Raw genomic sequence first — 19,111 nt, 5'->3', positions numbered from 1 at the left:
AATGCTGGTTGGGTTTAGGGGTGGGGTCAGGTGCCACACCTCCTTTTTAAAATCGTACCATTTCGTACGACTGAACTCGTACGAATTTGTACGAATTAGCCACTAAACAAGCAAAAAGTAAAATACTTACGCTTTCTCGTGAGATAAGGCTGGATAATCAAATGCTGTGAACGTTCATTGTTCATGCTGGTAAATGCATTAGCTAATACAACTTTATTGTAAAGTGTTTCTGGTTACAAGTGTTTCCTGTTTATTTATGGTGGTGAATTGCATTATGGAACCTTGATCTCTGGTCTGTCCACTTTTGATTTTAAAAAATTCAAGTCTGCAGTTAAACAAAGGGACTTTTATTATGGAGAAATAAGTCTGTAAAGTAACAGAAAATGTACTGGCAGCTTATTACAAGGTTTTTGTAGCATAATATACAACCAACCCCAACCCAGATAATATATCATTTTAAACTACTAAAAATGTTAATAAAAGTCCCTTTTTCAAAATTTTCAAAGTTAAAAGTTGTTGGAAGAAGATCAAGGGACCCTAATGCAATTTAAACGTATACATAAATAGGGGGAAATACAAAATATGAATCACAAAATACAGAAAACTGCTCATTTATGGATATTTTAGTGTAGTTAAGCCTCTGAACTAATCCCTAAAATATATATCTCACACTGCTCACTATTTACCCAGAGTTAACAATTAATCATGGCTATTTACAAACTGCCGTTCTCACTTTACATTCCTACATTCCTGAATTTAAAGGCATAGTTCACCCCAAAATGAAAATTCTGTCATTATTTACACACCTTTGACTTCACTTGAGTTTCGTCTGTTGAACACAAAACAAGTTTTTCCCAATGGCTTTTGGGGGAAAACAGCCATTAATGTCTAGTATTTTCTGTTTCTTTAAATGCTAATGGCTGCCTTAGAACCGTTTAGAACTACTTGGGTGAGAGTAAATGATGAGGACATTTGGATATTTGGGTGAATTATGCCTTTAAATATTTGTAGTGCTAGAGTATGACTGGATTTATGTAGGTTGCAAAAAAACTTTGCCATAATTATTTTTTCTGCAACATTTTTTGTAATACAAATACAATTTTGCCAGATTTGCACATTTTAGATTTACTAAATATGTTTTATTTTAGAATAATTACGGTGGTTTTGTGGAGGTGTGCTATTTCATAAAATATTATAAACAAATTACAAGCAAAGATATAAGCAAAAGAACAAATATGCTAATGAAAACTTTGTTTTTTTTTTTTTTTGGGGGGGGGTCTTAAATAAATTTAATAATCAAATAAAAATCTAACATTACATAATCTGCACTGTATAAATTAAATACAATTCATTTTTGTTTCAGCTTTATGTGCAGGAATACTTTGATCCTGCTTGAAGTGTTTCATTCCATTTGCATTACTGTAAAATTGTCAATTTGAGTACTTGAACATCGACAGGTTTTCTTTAAGGCCAAAGTTTCTGAGTTTAGGTCATGTCAAAAAATCATGTCCAATACAATAAATGAAATAAAACTGAATTATTATTTTTGACATTTACAATAAATCTATGCTGAGCCTACAAATATGATATTTTTGTGCAGTTATGATAGAATAAATGACAATTCAGTCCTAAATCACTTAAAAATCCCTTCTGCACATTGATTATTAACTGCTTTGTAGGTTAATGGTTTTAAAGAGCCCATATTTTGCTTTAATAAAGGTCATATTTTGGTTTTGGGGGTCTCCAACAACAGGTTGATATGCATGCAAGTTCAAAAAAACCCTTTCATTGTCTTAAAATATGCATTTCTTTTACCTGATTATCCCAACTACTCCCATATGATTCGTTCGTGCTTATCAACATTGTTGAAGTAGTCAGACAGTATGTCTGAGCCCAATGCAGGAGTGCATGAAAACAATGCAGCTAAACAGCAGCATATTGCTCATCATTGCTCATATTTTAACCACACTTACTTGAACTTGTGAAATGGAGGAAGAAACTGATCCATGACCTGTGTACTCATAAAGTTTCTGTCAAACTCTGACAAAGTCCCATACATCAATAGTCTTTTCTAATCCTTCCTTTAACAAATGACAGACGAATGCCCCATTGCAGGGTAGATTACTGCTTTAATCACCAGAACGTTCATTTATTAATGTTCACTCATCTTAATTCACTCAATCCCACACACACCCATACTCCGTTAGTGTTTGAAAAGAAAGGCACGTTCACGTTTTACCAGTTTCGGCACTTCATATTTAGTATTGTTTCGTGTCAACGTCAATAGGAACAAGCAAAAGATCCAAATGAACAACAAATCGTTTAAAAGGACAAATTTTTAATCAAAAAACTTTTATTTTTAAACATGGGGCATTTTTTAAGCTTTAACCCTCAGCTGGATTTTTTCATTGACTTAAGGCTTTGTTACACACAGCATGGAAGAGGTCATTTTCACAAACCCATAATAGGGGCTCTTTAAAAAAAACATCTTGGTCCAACAGATATGACTTGAACACACCCGACTTGACATCATAACTACAACTCACCAACTTGTAAATACAAACTTCCAAGAGGGTGTAAACTCTATGATAAAAATGTGTTAAACCTATTTCTAAACTATTCCCCTTCTAAACATGAAGAGGAAATACACATTTAATAACAAAACCACTCACTATTCAACAAGCATGTTTAAAAGCAAACATAACAGTAAGTTGCTGTTGCTGTATTTCCAGATTTAAATAGACATGGCAGACAGAGTTCTGGAGGAGGTTTTCATAAAGCGGTCCCAGCAGAAGAAGAAGACCTCGCCTTTAAACTTTAAAGAACGGCTGTTTGTACTCACACATGATAAGATCTCCTACTATGACTATGATGCTGAAAAAGCGGTATGTATGTATTTGACATTACATGTTTACAAAAGATTTTTTGATTATTAAGTAGTTTTCCATTCATATTCCTTCAGCTTAGTCTTTTGTTTATCAGAGGCTGTCACAGTGAAATGAACTGCCAACTATTCTAGCATATGTTTTACGCAGCAGATGCCCTTCCAGCCGCAACTTAGTACTGGGAAACCATCATATAGACTCACATTCATGCACACACTCATACCCTATGGGCAATTTATTTTATTCAATTCACCTATACCGCATGTCTTTGGACTTAAGGGGTAAACCAGAGCACCCGGAGGAAACCCACACCAACATGGGGAGAACATGCAAACTCCACACAGAAATGCCAACTTTCCCAGCGGAGGCTCGAACCAGCGACCTTCTTACAGTGAGGTGGCGGTGCTAAACACTGAGCCATCGTACTGCTCTCAAGCAGCATATTTTTAAAACAAATCATCATCTACCCTGTCTTTAAGCTCTGGTTCTATCAAACTGTCATTCAGATCAGCTATTGAATTTACCATTCAGAATAAAGGGTTTTCATTTTTTCACAAGTCTGTTTGATTACTTGCGATGTTTGTCAGATGCTACGATTTAAAGATGTCACTATTTTAAACCACTGCTTTCAATATTCTGTGGCACAATATTTGACAACACAATCCTCCTATTGTCTGTTTAGAAAAGGAAAAGCCTGAAAGGTTATGTGGACATTGAAAAGATCAGATGTGTGGAGGTTGTTTTACCAGAAGACAGTGCACCTCCTGACCGGCACTACCCATTTCAGGTGGGTGTCCGCCAAAAATAAAAGAAGCTCAACACCACACACACACACACACACACACAGTTCTCCTCAGCCTTGCAATATTTTTATGGTGCATTATATGTGCATTTAGTGCAATCACATCACTTCCACTTTCCACATAAATATTAGTCATCATGTCCTAAAAGTTTTTAAATGAGGAATCTGATCTAGGTTTCTAGTAATAGATCCTTCAGGTTAGTATTAATAGTATACTTCATTGGGCTATAACGAAGAAATCGTACACACAGTTTCAGCTAGCAGATGTGAAACCTTTTTTCTTCAAAATCCCAAATCAGAGGAACTACGTGAATTAACAGGTGATGAGTCTGAGATGCAAAAGCAGAGTATGTTCAGCACAAAAAAGCACCAAAAAGTATGATTTCCATCATCTGATGGCAATAAGAAAGGGGAGACAGGAAACTCATGTGTCATTCTTGTGGTTTTGAACTTCTCAAATAGCAACACTTTGACCTACACATATTTTTATACCTTCATATTATATTAAGCAATAAAAGCATTTAAAAGAAACTATAAATATCAAGGTTGTTAAGAAAGAGGAAACATTTGGTTGTAACATTTGGTAGACTATGTTGAAATGCAACAGTTGATTAGTCGATAGCGAAGATGCACAATGTAGGGCCAAAGTTGGCTCATCATAACCTTTCATTTGGCTCACCATCTCATCTGACGTAAACTTATTGGTGAGCTACAAAATAGCTAACTAAAATTAAATGTTTCAATAAATGTAAATAAATTTGGTCTATAAAATGTAAAAACTGTCCCTTAACAGATAAAGGACTATGCAGAAGACACTGGCAAGCAAATCAAGGCAAAAACCAGTGTAATGCTGTTATAAATGAGATTGTTTTTGTTTTTACTGTAATAAGTTTGTCATAAAATGTAATAAATTATACTGTAAGTTAATATAAAGCAATGTTTACAAGTCATTTTTCAATATTAATAAGTAAATTAGGAAATTACCCATGGCAACTATATTTACCTTCAGCCCACTAGCCTCAATCAAGTTTGGTTTTTGGCCCTTCATAAGTAAAAGTGGTAACACTTTAGTTTAGGTCACAAGTAATGCTATTAACTACTGGCTTGTTACCTGCCTATCATTAAGTTATGAACTGTCATTAGTAGTTATAAAGTATGATCTTTTTCTGCATCTCAAATCCTACCCAAAATCTAAACCCAACTTCTACCTTACTAACTAATAATAAACGGCTAATTAGTCATTTATTAAGCTAGGAATGTTAGTTACTGGTTTGTTAATACTGTGATATGTGACCTTAATTAAAGTGTTGCCGAAAAAGTATGGGCACCCCTTATCTATAGTCATATATAACTTTGTATAGTCATGCATGTTTTATCTCTTTGACAGATTGTCTATGATGAAGGCCCTCTTTATGTATTTGCGAAGTCAGATCAAATCCGAAAGCACTGGATACATGAACTTAAAAATGGTTAGTATGCTTTTGTTTTTTATCACAGAGTACATTCAAATCGGCCAGCCACCTTTATGTGGGCTATATTATGAAAGATAAGGTGAAAGTGATGATGAACACGGCATTCAAGTCCTATGCAAAACTTGGTGTTGATTCAATGTAAATGACTTCCAATGTGCCTCGTCTTGAAGTGGTGCGGTTCAACAAGGACCTGATGCAGAAGTACCACCCTTGTTTTTGGGAAGACGGCGTGTGGAAGTGTTGCCTTCAGGAGGTCAAGCAGGCTATGGGATGCAGGGTGCTGGAGACCAAAAATGGAGGTCTGTAAAAATAAAGCGCACAGATATATGAGGATTTTTTATTTATTTATTTTTTAAATTGGTTTCACACCTTTATCTGCTAGTGAAAGGAATACATATTTGTAAAGGCAAAATAATAATGCTAATGCTACTAACACTTTGCTAATGTTCAACACATTTAGCACTACTCAATCTACAGTGCAAAACTGAGCAGTTTAGACAGGCTGAAAATCACAGTATGGTGCGTTCAAATAGAATGAGTCCGCAGTGTTGGGCAAGCTACTTGAAAAATGTAGTGAGCTAAGCTATTAGCTACTCTACGTAAAATGTAGCTTGACTACACTAAAAGCTATCTTCTGGGAAATGTAGCAAGCTAAGCTAAAAGCTACTTGGCAAAAGTAACTTAGCCACATCTAAGCTATTTCTGCAATTTTTATTTTTTTAATCAAAGAATCTAAAATCCAAGTCAATCATATCTGAGTGATCAAGTAAACTGTCAGTCAAACATATTTCTGTTTGTTTTGACTATCCTTGATCAAAGATTCACATTAGTCACATCTTGGGTCTGCTGAGGGGTTTAGACGCTTCCTTTGCAAATAATACATAGAACATCAAGTTTTCATTTGTTATTGTTTATTGCAGAGGTAGATGAACAAAAAAACTGATATGAAATATACAAAATCAAACAATTTTGGCCATCAAACACTGAAGGTCTAAAGACCATGTGCTCCCAGCAGGCCCTTCTCCAGTAGGCCACACCCAGGCCTTTTAAGCTTCCTCTGGCCTGCAGGGGGTGCAAATTTCCAACATAAAAGAAATCAAGATTAACAACACAAACCCTAAAATAAAATAAACAAATGGCTCCTACACTGTTTGAGGCAGAATTGTTCAGTTCAGTTATTTAGCTACTACAAATAATATGATGTACTGTGTTCAGAAACAAATTTTAGTATATAACAGCAAAAGCATTCTGGTGACACAGTGGTGCAGTAGGTAGTGCTGTTGCCTCACAGCAAGAAGGTTGCTGGTTTAAGCCTCGGCTGATTCAGTTGGCGTTTCTGTGTGGAGTTTGCATGTTCTCTCCGCGTCCGCGTGGGTTTCCTTCGGGTGCTCCGGTTTACCCCACGGTCCAAAAACATGTGGTACAGGTGAATTGGGTAGGCTAAATTGTTCGTAGTGTATGAGTGTGTATGGTTGTTTCCCAGAGATGGGTTGCAGCTGGAAGGGCATCCGCTGTGTAAAAACATATCCTGGAAAAGTTGGGGGTCTGTGATGACCCCAGATTAATAAAGGGACTAAGCCAAAAAGAAAATGAATGAATGAACAGCAAAAACAAAAATCACATGTAAAATACTATAGTTGTTTATTGTAAAGGGAAATATTTATTTAAATTCTGGCCCAGATTTGGCATTAATCTGGCAAAGCAGGGATTCATCCGGCACTGGCATACAGCATGTGGGCCAAACATGGCCCTGGTTTATCTGAGGTGGCAGCTTCTTTAAGGCTGCACACAATATTTGGGCCCGATGTAAAATGTAGTATTTGGTCCAGATGTTAATAATTGATGTAAGTCTTGACCCACATTTAAAAAAACATTTTTATTATTTTCAAATTTGAAAAAACTAATTCTACCAATAAGGTCGCTTTGAGAAAAAGCATGCCTAAAGCGTAATGATTTATTAATGCGATCAATGATTAATTTCATTCCAGTCGTAAACACCAACATATCTGGCCCAGTTCAGGCTCAGTTATTGGTTATTAACTTGGTCCAGATATGGTCCATGTTTGGCTCTTGTCTGGAAGCCAGACTTGGTCCAGTCATTTACCATAATTTACTTAGGCACGTGGCCCAAGCAAAAGCTGATTGTGTTGAGATGGGCCAGAGATATTTTATAGTGGGAAGCATTATATTGTATATATAAATATTTACAACTCCTCATTAATGAATAACACAACATAATGTAGTATCATTAGTAACTTTCATGAGCTAAAAGTAATTACCATAGTATACTTTAGCATTTACTACAAGAAACCTAATTTGAGTACTTCACTATTGTGTGGTTCAAAAACATTATAGTATTTGCTATAACTTACTAAAGTAATTTTTGAGCACAGCATCACATTAACGTTATTGCATCTTAACATGCACTTGCCTCAGAAATATCTTCTCTCCCTTAGTCAACTTTCCATCAAGAAAGTTTCTTTTATTAGCCTAATTGGTTGGTGATATCACCGACCAGAGCAAGAGGTGGCAGTAAGTGGATACAAACCCATTTAAATTGTTATAAATGTGTTGAAATTATTTCATCATTTGGCAATGAGATCCATTTAGACATGTATTCCCTAATTAAATGTTCAATATCAATTTCCATTAAATGCAACAAGGCAGCAATGAGTATAATGTAATAGTGAATAGTTTAATGAATTAAAGAGCATTAGTACATGTTTTATCATTCCACCAGGGGTTTTCAAAAGAGGATCTAAGAACCGCGATTCCAGGAAGCCTCTTCCACCAACACCTGAGGAGGTCAGTTACTAATCCATCTAGCCAGAGACAATACACACCATCATATTTACCTTTGGGAACTGATCTGTGTTACTTTCCTGATTTAGGAAAAGCCAGCCAGGCCTTTGCCCCCCGAGCCGCCCATGCCTCCAGCCTTCAGCATAGGCATGACCGTTATAGCTGAATACGAATACGCACCAATGACTACCAATGACTTAGAGCTGAGAAAGGATGAGGAGTACACACTTTTGGAAATCTCTGATCCCAATTGGTTTAAAGCTAAAGATAAATACGGGTAAGAGACTGCATAGTTATGAAAAATATTACTAGTTTGGCAAAATCTATGAGTTGTAGACATCAATGATTGTGTAATAATGCTAATGAAAGGCTGTATTTGATAAAAATATGGACTCTTGTCAAATTATTTGCATATCTGGGGAAACTTTTACAGGCTATTGATGTAAGGTAGTCTGGTGGAACTTGCTGTGCAATCAGGGCTGGGTTTTTGTTGATATGAAAAGTGTTATTGATCTCCTTTACAGAAAGGAAGGCTACATACCGAGTAACTACATCGTTCAGGCTTTGAATGGATTGGAGAAATATGAGTAAGTATACAGTCGAAGTCAGTCAGATTTTTTTCAACACATTTCTACTCATAACAATTTTAATAACTCATTTCTAATAACTGAACTTTTGTCTTTGCCATGATGATAGTACATAATATTTTACTAGATATATTTCGAGGTAGTATTTAGCTTAAAGTACAGTTTAAAGGCTTGGTTAGTTAGGTTAAATAGACAAGTTAGAATAATTGAGCAAGTCATTCTATAACAGTGGTTTGTTCTCTAGTCCAGGGGTTCCCAAACTTTTCAGCCCGTGACTCCAAAAATAGCGATGCCAGTGACTCATGACCCCCTATATTCTCTGAGGTGGTTATAAGTATATAAACCTTGCACACAACGGTGCACACAATAGGCCCAAGTCTATTTTTCGTTTAGTTTTGGAGAACACCATTTGGAGATCATCCTCCATGTTCAGCTGTGGTCTGTATTTATTTTTATTGTTCATGAGTGCCGTAAAGGAGTCAGAAAGTTTAACATGGTGCCATAAAATTAATCCGCTGCATCAGATGCTACTGCTGTGTCTTTAATGTAACGTTATAACCCCTGGAGTCGCAAAGAAAAATTGAAATGCTCAAAATTGATGGCTTTTTATTTTCATGTTGTTTTTTAAAATGTAACCATTACCGACATTTTTTTCTTTTGTAGGTTATGGTAAAAACATGGTAACCCAACCACCCCCACCCCCCATTGTGGCAACCACTGCTGTAGACAATCAAAAAATAACAATAATGCTTAAAAGAGCTAATAATATTGACCTCAAATTGTTTTTTTCCAAATTAAAATTTGCTTTTTTTCCAGCCGAAATAAAACAAATAAGACTTTCTCCAGAAGAAAAAATATTATAGGAATTACTGTGAAAATTTCCTTGCTCGGTTGAACATCATTTGGGAAATATTCATTCATTCATTTTCTTTTCGACTTAGTCCCTTTATTAATCTGGGGTCACCACAGCAGAATGAATCGCCAAATTATCCAGCATATGTTTTAAGCATAGACTGTTTTTAGCAGCGGATGCCCTTCTAGCTTCAACCCATTTCTGGGAAACATCCATACACACTCATTCACACTCATACACTACGGCCAATTTAGCCTAAAGAAAACAAAAATTGATAGGAGGGCTAATAATTATGACTTCAACTGTCCATTCAGCAACATTTTGAACCTTTCAAACTTTTTTAATCATGAATTTTCTCTCAATCTCACAGTTGGTACTGCAAGAACATCAACCGCAGTCAGGCAGAAAATTTACTAAAAACAGAAGTAAGTATGGAGCCGTGGTGGCACAATGACATGATTGGTTTATTAATGTGTCTGTAACTTTTACATTGTAATGATTATTTAAATGTGGGACAACCAGGAGAGTAATTTCGTCTGGAGACTTCAAAATCCCCCCTGTATTAGGCTTAGACAATCATATAGTTTGTTTTAATATTATTATTAACATATGAAGAGTTTAGATGCAAAAACCTATAAGTGCCGTCTGAAATGTCCATCAAAAGTGAGTATTTTTTGTCAGCCTCCTTTGTTTATGTTGAGATATTTCACTTTAAAGACCATAAAAAGGAATTACTGTTTGCCATAAAAGTGATACTACTAAACCCACACACAGGAGCCTGATCAAAACGCCCACTCTAAAAGAAAATTTCAGACGGCATTTAGAGGTTTTTGCATCTGAACCCTTCATATTATTATATTTTACAGAATATACCTGATTATGTTAGTCTAATGGTTTGTGCTGCACAGAAAATGATCATAAAGGGGGTTTATGCATGAAAGACATTTAATAATGATCAATATTTTCATATCATTTGCCTACATATTAAGTTTGCTGCTGAGATATGCTTTGCATATCTTCTATATTATATTAGTAATTGATATTACAAAATAGTTCATAATTTATTTACATGTAATTTTAAATTAAATTTGTTTAATCTGCCTAATTGTTTCCTGGGTTTTTTATCACCATGTTCCATAAATGTTTGTTAATACAGAAAATGACATTTGATTTAAAAACATATCCCCCATTTTGTGTGTCCCCCATCCTCTTCCATCCTCTTCCAAAAACCAAAATAGGGTATATGCACAGCTAGATTAGATACTCTTCCGGTGAACAGTTAATGTGACCTTTTTCAATTCATATGGTCCCTATTACAGAATCGATGTTGTAATCCAAATAAAATACACTCACCAGCCACTTTATTAGGGACACCTGTCCAACTGCTTGTTATCGCACATTTTGAATCAGCCAATCACATGGCAGCAACTCAATGCATTTAGGCATGTAGACATGGTCAAGACGATCTGCTGTAGTTCAAACCGAGCATCAGAATGGGGAAGACAGGGGATTTAAGTAACTTTGAACATGGCATAGTTGTTTGTGCCAGATGGGCTGGTCTGAGTATTTCAGAACCTGCTGATCTACTGGTATTTTCACATACAACCATCTCTAGGGTTTACAGAGAATGGTCTGAAAAAGAAGAAAATATCCAGTGAGCGCAGTTCTGTGGGCACAAATGTCTTGTTGATGCCAGAGATCAGAGGAGAATGGCCAGACTGGTTCGAGCTGATAGAAAGGTAACAACAAAGGTAACAACAGTAACTCAAATAACCACTTGTTACAACCGAGGTATACAGAAGAGCATCTCTAAATGCACAACACATCCAACCTTGACGCGGATGGGCTACAGCAGCAGCCACTCCGATCAGCTAAGAACAGGAAACTGAGGCTACAATTCACACAGGTTCACCAAAACTGGACAATAGAAGATTTGAGAAATGTCACCTGCTCTGATGAGTCTCGATTTCTGTTGCCACATTCGGATGGTCAGAATTTGGCCTCAACAACATGAAAGCATGGGTCCATCCTGCCTTGTATCAGTGGTTCAGGCTGCTGGTGGTGGTGTAATGGTCTGGGGTAGATTTTCTTGGCACACTTTGGGTTTATTAGTACCAATTGAGCATGGTGTGTGAGTATTGTTGCTGACCATGCCTATCCCTTTATGAGCATGAGTGTCTCCATCTTCTGATGGCTACTTCCAGCAGGATAACACATCATGTCATAAAGCACCAATCATCTCAGACTGGGTTCTTGAACATGACAATGAGTTCACTGTACTCAAATGGCCTCCACAGTCACCAGAGCTCAATCCAATAGGGCACCTTTGGGATATGGTGGAAAGAGAGATTTGCATCATGGATGTGCAGCTGACAAATATTTCAATATTGACCAACATCTCTGAGGAATATTTTCAGTACCTTGTTGAATCTATGCCACGAAGGATTAAGGCAGTTCTGAAGGCAAAAAAGGGGTCCAACCCAGTACTAGAAAGGTGTACCTAATAAAGTGGCCGTTGAGTGTATAATTAGTTAAATAGACTTCAGCATTCAAGCTTAAAACGAGATGAAAAGCTGTTTACACGCACATGCCCATCAGGATCAGATCAGCATTAGCAGGCGAGCGCAGAAACTCCGTTAAAATATACTGAGGTAAAATACATTTTCATATTTTAAAGACATGGCGTGGGAAAATGTCATTTAATGCAGTGCTTCCTGTTCAATCTAAGACCGACTTTATATCGTATACCAATCAGGCAATGAAGATCGTTGATTTTTAAAGAAAACAGACCTTAAACTCGCAAATTTTGTAACCACACACAGTTCTTCGGAAACGTCTGACCCACCCAAGTTACTGAAAAATTTTAAGTCCTTTTGCATACTTCTGCATTTACCCTATTAAACCATTGTGTGAAATCAACTTGAATTCACCATATATGTTTGTTTACTATGCAACATTTTTTTTAAATCAACATAGAACAAAGATGGCGGTTTCTTGGTGAGAGACTCTGGCAAATTCACTGGAAAATACACTGTTTCTGTGTTCACCAAGGCTGGAGGGTGAGTTTGATCAAGTTACACATTTGTTTCACTGTTAACTTATCGAAATGAAAGTGGAAAACTGACCCAGCCGGAACAAAGATATCAATCCCTCCATGCAAAGTAGGAAAAGTCACGCTGTGTAAATTGTCACGAGATTGTTGTTGTCGCTCTCTCAATTGCCCTTTGTAAGATCAACGGTGACCTGAGTTGATCATGTGGGTATGAATTTACAATAAGACCATACATTTATAATGCACAAACAGTATTTATTCATCTTTGTTAAGTCAGTTAATGGGAGATAAAGTTGATCACTGTTAGCTCACGGTGCATTAATGTGGATTATAATAATGCATAAGTAAGAGTTTAACTATGATTAATATGCTGTACAGGTGTTGTTCATTAATAGTTCATGTTAGTAAATATATTTAATAAGTTTACTGTAAAGTGTGAACTTCATTTCTGGTCTTGCAGGGAGACTTCTGGCAGCTGCAGACACTACAACATACTGCTCACTGCAGACGGCCAGTTCTATCTAGCGGAGAAGCACAACTTTACCAATATCCCAGAGCTTATTAATTACCATCAGCACAATGCCGCAGGTAAATATCACCTCAGTCTTGGGTAGCCACACTCAGAGGGGCCATTTTTCAATAGGCAAGGCAGGTAAGGCCTTGACAATGACAGTCCCTAAAGCCCCGTTCAGACTGCATGATTTTTATTGTTAGCTACAGTCACTGTGTCAGATTTTGACTAGATAAAATCTTGACGTTTGGTGGGTACCAAATATGCAAATGACTTCGCAATCAATCACCGTGTGACCACTGCGACACGCATGCTGTTATCAAGAAGCTGCATGAATAACAAATCATAGCACATTCGAATGCTAAATGCTAATGATTTTTCCCTTGTGTGTGTTTTCTGAAGAAAACAGTAGATAAGTAGTTCATTCTGTGCCAGTAAACAGCAAAACAGTTTCCCATCATCGATTGTTAACAATGCAGGGTTTTTTCAGTTTTAAGAAAAATACAATAAACTATAGTGACAAATAACTTAATTATTTGTGTTTTCCTTGTGCTGCATTCAACTGTTCTGCTTTATTATTATTATTATTATTATTATTATTTAGCTTTTTGGAATTCTACTTCTATAAAAAGTAAAAGTTCATAAAAAGTTTTTAATGTCGTATTTTTAAAATACACTGGACATCTTTGAAATATTTGAAAAAATAATTACATCTCATATTATTTTGTTAGTGTCATATTGTTTATTCTGATGCATGCTGGTTGGTTGTATTTTTGCCTAGAATAACCTATGGCCATACTTTTAGACTCACAGTTAAAGGTCTTGACACTTTCAGCCCAGAAACTCTTTAGACATTATTTTAACGATCTAGGCGCAAAGTCTAAAGCGCATGGCACAAAAGCAATAAGGGCATGTCTGAATCCCTTTTGCTATTTTAAGGATGGAAAAATACACTTTGCGCCTTGGCACATGGTCAAACAGGGTTGTGCTTATTCTCTTAATGAGTTATGGATGTGTTTTGAGCATAACGTGCATTAAACCAATCAGAGTCAGTTGCGTCGCACCATAGTGCATTTGCTATTTACATGGTGGATTTTGTAAGTGGAAAAACTGAACACTTCACAAGCGAGAAAACATTTAAAAAGCAACCCGGGCTCATTGTGGAAACGTAGTCCCGCGGGCGTTTCTGGAGACCGCGGAATACGTTCCGGCGGGTACGTACGGCTGCAGTTTTTGTTTTTACGAATCCGCGAGAGGCCGCTGTCGTGCGCTTTTTCACATCTCAGACGCCTCTCGCGAGTGCGGTTCGCGCCCGCGCTGTTCTCGCGTGAACCCGCCAGAGGCCGCTGTCTGACTGACCGGATGATTGACTGTGCGACCGGCCAATCGGCTGACCCGCCCTCCTCCTTCCCTGAACCCAACCAATTTTACCGATCGACCCACCCACCCGCTCGCTTCCCTAAACCCGAGCAACAGTTTACGAAAAGCCGTCCAAAAAATAAAAGCCCTGATTTTTTTTTTCTACCACGTTTTCGGATTTCACCGCGTTCTCACCCTGTTACGAAACTCGTTCACTTAATTTTTGGGATTCTGTTTTTGTCTTACCTGATTGCTGGAACCGCTCTTCCCCGGACTCGAAACCGATCGCCGTGGTCGACTCCTCTCTGCATCTCGAGCCTGCCGACGTACACGGTGAGCTGAGTGGACAAACGGGTTGCAGCAGGGAAGCCCTCCACAAGGAGGTAAGCGGTCGGCCAGCGCAATAGGGAACAGCGTCACACCGCCCCGCAGCATTCGCTTGAAAAAAATAAACGCGGCCTTACGTTTACTTTACTCCTTTACTTTCGTGGATAAGGAAACGGTTGAATCTCATTCCACTGAAGACATCCATTAGCCTACATATTTAATTTCGTTTGTTAATCGCACAGATTTGTTTCAAAACTATTTTGAAGTTCAGTTTTAATTTCCAGCAAACTAATAAATATACAATAATCACGAAGTTTGGTAAAAAAAGTGAGGTTTTCTTTAAAACAAGCAAAATAATCTGCCAATGGGGTGAGCTAAATAATTTAGTTTTTCCTTTTGACATAAGATAATTTTTCTTACCCTATCGGCAGATTGATTTGCTTGTTTTAAAGAAAACCTTACTTCGTTTTGGTATATTATTCCTTAAAACAAGACAATAGGTTTTGCTTGTCTAGAAATGCTTTTTGATTTAAGAATTTTTAGATATTTGGACTGGAAACAAGACAAAAAAATTTTTGCATAAGATTTTTTGCAGTGTAGTGCAAATGGATTTAATATATAAACAACGTGGTGCAAAACATAATAATTACTGTTCTTGTCATGTCTTGCGCCTTATTCCGCCTGGTGAATGATAGGGCCCTTTCACTAGCATGTAAATCACCCAATAACAGTTTGTTTTGTTCAACACCATGAAAATGGAATGTTAATGTTCCCACACTAACAGACAGACATGCAAAACTCTTGGAAATATTTTAAAGGATCTATGATGTAAATGACACATGCTTTCGAGAACCCAGCATTTGCTGATTAAGATAAGCTTTAACTGCTTTTCTATGACTAGAAATGATGGTTTTAAGCAAATTATTGAAGAACACAATATACTCTCATGAAAATCCTGAATGCGTCCAAGTGCGTGATGACATTTTTGTGTTCCATAGACATCAAATGTTCAGTCATTTCAAACTCTTCCTTGTAAAAACACACACAGGGTAAAAAATACTAGTGCATAAGACATTTAATCAAAGCAAATCTGTTTACAGGTCTCGTGAGCAGACTAAAGTACATTGTGTCTAATCGGGCTCAGAATGCTCCCTGCACTGCTGGTCTGGGTTATGGTGAGTATACATTTGCTAGAGGAATCAACTACCATCGCAAAAGTAATCCCAGGAGGCACATCATATGCATACCTGTCAACATTGGGATGTGAAAATAAGGGATATGCCATTATTATATTAATAATAATAATTAATATTATTATTAATTATGTGTATATCTGTTTAAACACATACCCAAAACCCAGACTTTTGCTCCACTTCAAATCGCGAGTACAGAACTCTTTTAGGAAACAGCATCTATTTATCTCTTTGGAACGGGTCAGCTGACAGTCATGTCAATTTGACTGTTTTGAGGGTTGCAAATGAGGAGACGGCACCCGTAATAAATAGGAAAGGTAATCCCGTCGTTTTTATTTTTATTTCAAAGTGTTTTCATGCCTAAACAAAGCGAAAGCACAGAACAGACTCATATTTAAGAGCAAGGGGAGGCCCCTGGTGGTTCGGTGGTATGGGTTGAGTATACGGAGCTCGGCTCTTTAATGTTTATTGCCACCCTTCAGAGAAAAACTAAAAATACGGGAAAATACCTATATGGGATGACAGTAGGATAGAACTGTAAAATACAGGAGAATCCCAGGAAAAACAGGAGGGTTGACAGGTATGCATATGACGTTGATCTTTAATTCTATTTCGGTTGCGATGTCACGTGACAAAAATGTAATGTCAGTTTGCAGTATTTGTCTAATTCCTACTATCTGCTGACATCTAACACTGATGTAATCTGGCATTGATATTTGGATGATTTTAGGCTGTGGCCATAACTAACTAAAATCCAATTTAATTTTAAGGTCATGAAATGACATCCATACAACGTCAAAGTCGGTAGTCGTTGGTAGACGTTTATCTTTGGTTGGTTTTATGTTGTGTCATGAACTAACTAAAATTCAACGCCAATTTAATGTCATAATGTGACGTCCATACAATGTCAAAAGCTAACATCATTAGTTTTTGATCTTTGGTTGATTTTATGTTGTGCTGTGAACAAACTAAAATTCATCTTGACCTCAATATGACATTGGGTTCTGGCATCAACCCAATTTTCATATACAACCAAAATTTAGCCGATTCAAATGTTATCACTTGATTGAATAGGCATTATCAGTGGTTATCAGCTGATAGATATGGGTCAGAAGGGGCCTTCTGTGCCTGCTGGCAGGCTCAGAAGGCTGTTATCATCCATCCACATTGATTAATGAGCTATAGATTACATACGGCTGTGGCCGGAAGTTAAAGAGAATTATTTATATTATCTATTAAATTTCCTATTAATTGTATTTTATTAATATCTACTCCAACCCTAAACCCAACCGCCACAGTAATGTAAAAGCAGATCTAGATTTGGAGTTTTCTCTATTATATAGCTGATTAACCATGTAGATGGATGATAACAGCCTTCTGAGTCTACCAGTAGGCGCAGAATGCTCCTACTGGCCCATATCTATCAGCTGATAACCACTGATAATGGCCATTCAGTCGGGTGATAACATTCAAAGCGGGTGCAAAATTCAAAGATAGTCTGATGTTGGAGTCCAACGTCAATTTTACGTCTGTGTGACATCTGGTGGCTGCTGGGATTTGTTCATTCTCCAAGAAGTGCATGTATCGTATATGTATAGCAAATGCATTACTTGACTGTTTATATTTCTAACTGAATCATGTTAGATTAAAACAGTATGCTAACGGTTTCTCCTGCCGTTGTTTCAGGATCTTGGGAGATCGATCCACGCCAGCTTACATTTATCAGAGAACTTGGAAATGGTCAGTTCGGTGTGGTAAAGTATGGGAAATGGCAAGGCCGTCACGACGTGGCCATTAAAATGGTCAAAGAGGGCTCGATGTCTGAGGACGACTTCATTGAAGAGGCCAAGGTCATGATGTAAGCATAACCGTTGGAGTCTGGATTGTTTCACACAATTGCTATTGAACGAGGTGGCATGGTGGCTCAGTGGTTAGCACTGTCACCTCACAGCATGAAGATTGCTGGTTCAAATCCTAGCTGGACCAGTTTCTGTGTGGAGCCTGCATGTTCTCCCCGTGTTAGCGTGAGTTTCCTCTGAGTGCTCCAGTTTCCCCCACAGTCCAAAGACATGCGATTAAGGTGAATTGAATAAACTAAATTGGCCGTAGTGAGTGTGTAAATGTGAATCTGTGTTTCCCAGTGCTGGGTTGCAGCTGGAAAGGCATCCGCTGTGCAAAACAAAAGCTAGATAAGTTGGCGGTTCATTCCGCTATACATTAATAAGTCTTGTTTTTAGCGTTGATAATTGTAAGAAACGTTAGTTCAGCACCAAATAATCAAATAAGAATGTTTAAAATAAAATTAAAATTTATAGTTATATTATATTGTAATATTACCATTTTACTGGATAAAAAATACAGCTTTCTTGAACATTTGACACTTAACTCAAACCTTTAAATGGTAACATAATTGTGATTATAATTAGGGACATAATTAAACAGCACGACTGTTTTTTTTGTGTTGAAACTTATAAGAAACATTATTTAAATAGCAATAAAGCTTATCAGATTATGTAAAATAGGAAACAGTTACATTAAATTGTAATAAGATTTTATTAAATTTAAGTTTTAATGTAAATTTTATAAAAAATACAACTTTAGCAATTGACTTTTTTTTTTAAACTTTTACATTGGAACATATCTGGGATTATAAGAAGTCCATTTACTGGATGATTCAGTACATATTTAATAATTTTGGTACAAACCACAACTAATCTTGACAAACTATATATCATATTTTTTTATCATATATTATTTATTGGTGTGACGGTTAAAGGGATAGTTTACCCAAAAATGACAATTTAATTGATATTTACTCGCCCTCAAGTGGTTTCAATCCTTTATTCATTTAAAGGGGTGGTCCACTACGATATTATATTTTAAACTTCAGTTGATGTGTAATGTAGCTGTGTGAACATAAACAGCATCTCTGAATGTAAAATATTCAAAGTTTAATGCAAAGGGAGACCTTGATTTGTACAGAGTTAGCTTAGCAACGCCTACAATTAACGAATTTTGGGGACTACAAAAAATACTTCCGCCCCCTGTGAGATCACAAAAGTTCGTTATTGCGCATCCCACACTGCGCAGGTAAAGGCCGTGGCCAGAGGCGCTGTAACGTTACTGCAGAGAGAGAAATGCCATCCTGCTGTTTCCACAGAGCTGTTCTGTTTCTGTTGTTGGGCTTCCAAATGACACGACCCAAACACAGAAGTGCTTACAGTTCAATATTAATTATGTTCCAGAGAACTATAAAATACATAGCAAG

The 19,111-nt window shown here is 36.9% G+C and overlaps 1 protein-coding gene across 4 annotated transcripts in view; it reads left to right on the top strand.

Moving 5' to 3' along the window:
• Nucleotides 1–19,111, top strand: part of btk (Bruton tyrosine kinase) — a 40,354-nt gene that overhangs the window by 14,854 nt on the left and 6,389 nt on the right. For 3 of the 4 annotated variants that reach the window (XR_015507832.1, XM_087281850.1, XM_087281851.1), the window contains exons 2-13: nt 2,733–2,885; nt 3,568–3,672; nt 5,075–5,156; nt 5,330–5,458; nt 7,900–7,964; nt 8,051–8,238; nt 8,486–8,548; nt 9,772–9,826; nt 12,378–12,460; nt 12,914–13,041; nt 15,751–15,825; nt 17,530–17,701. Coding sequence is in view for 3 of the 4 variants with exons in the window: in XM_087281850.1 (XP_087137976.1) it covers nt 2,745–2,885; nt 3,568–3,672; nt 5,075–5,156; nt 5,330–5,458; nt 7,900–7,964; nt 8,051–8,238; nt 8,486–8,548; nt 9,772–9,826; nt 12,378–12,460; nt 12,914–13,041; nt 15,751–15,825; nt 17,530–17,701 (1,286 nt within the window). In the remaining variant the exon portion in view is untranslated. Of the gene's footprint in view, nt 1–99; nt 2,886–3,567; nt 3,673–5,074; nt 5,157–5,329; nt 5,459–7,899; nt 7,965–8,050; nt 8,239–8,485; nt 8,549–9,771; nt 9,827–12,377; nt 12,461–12,913; nt 13,042–15,750; nt 15,826–17,529; nt 17,702–19,111 lie in introns of all 4 variants that reach the window. The other variant, XM_087281852.1, reaches the window with a different exon arrangement.

This window comes from Danio rerio, chromosome 14 (assembly GCF_052040795.2).
Source record: "Danio rerio strain M-AB ecotype USA chromosome 14, GRCz13ab, whole genome shotgun sequence".
Classification (NCBI taxonomy): domain Eukaryota; kingdom Metazoa; phylum Chordata; class Actinopteri; order Cypriniformes; family Danionidae; genus Danio; species Danio rerio.
This window is presented reverse-complemented; position numbering and strand designations above follow the sequence as displayed.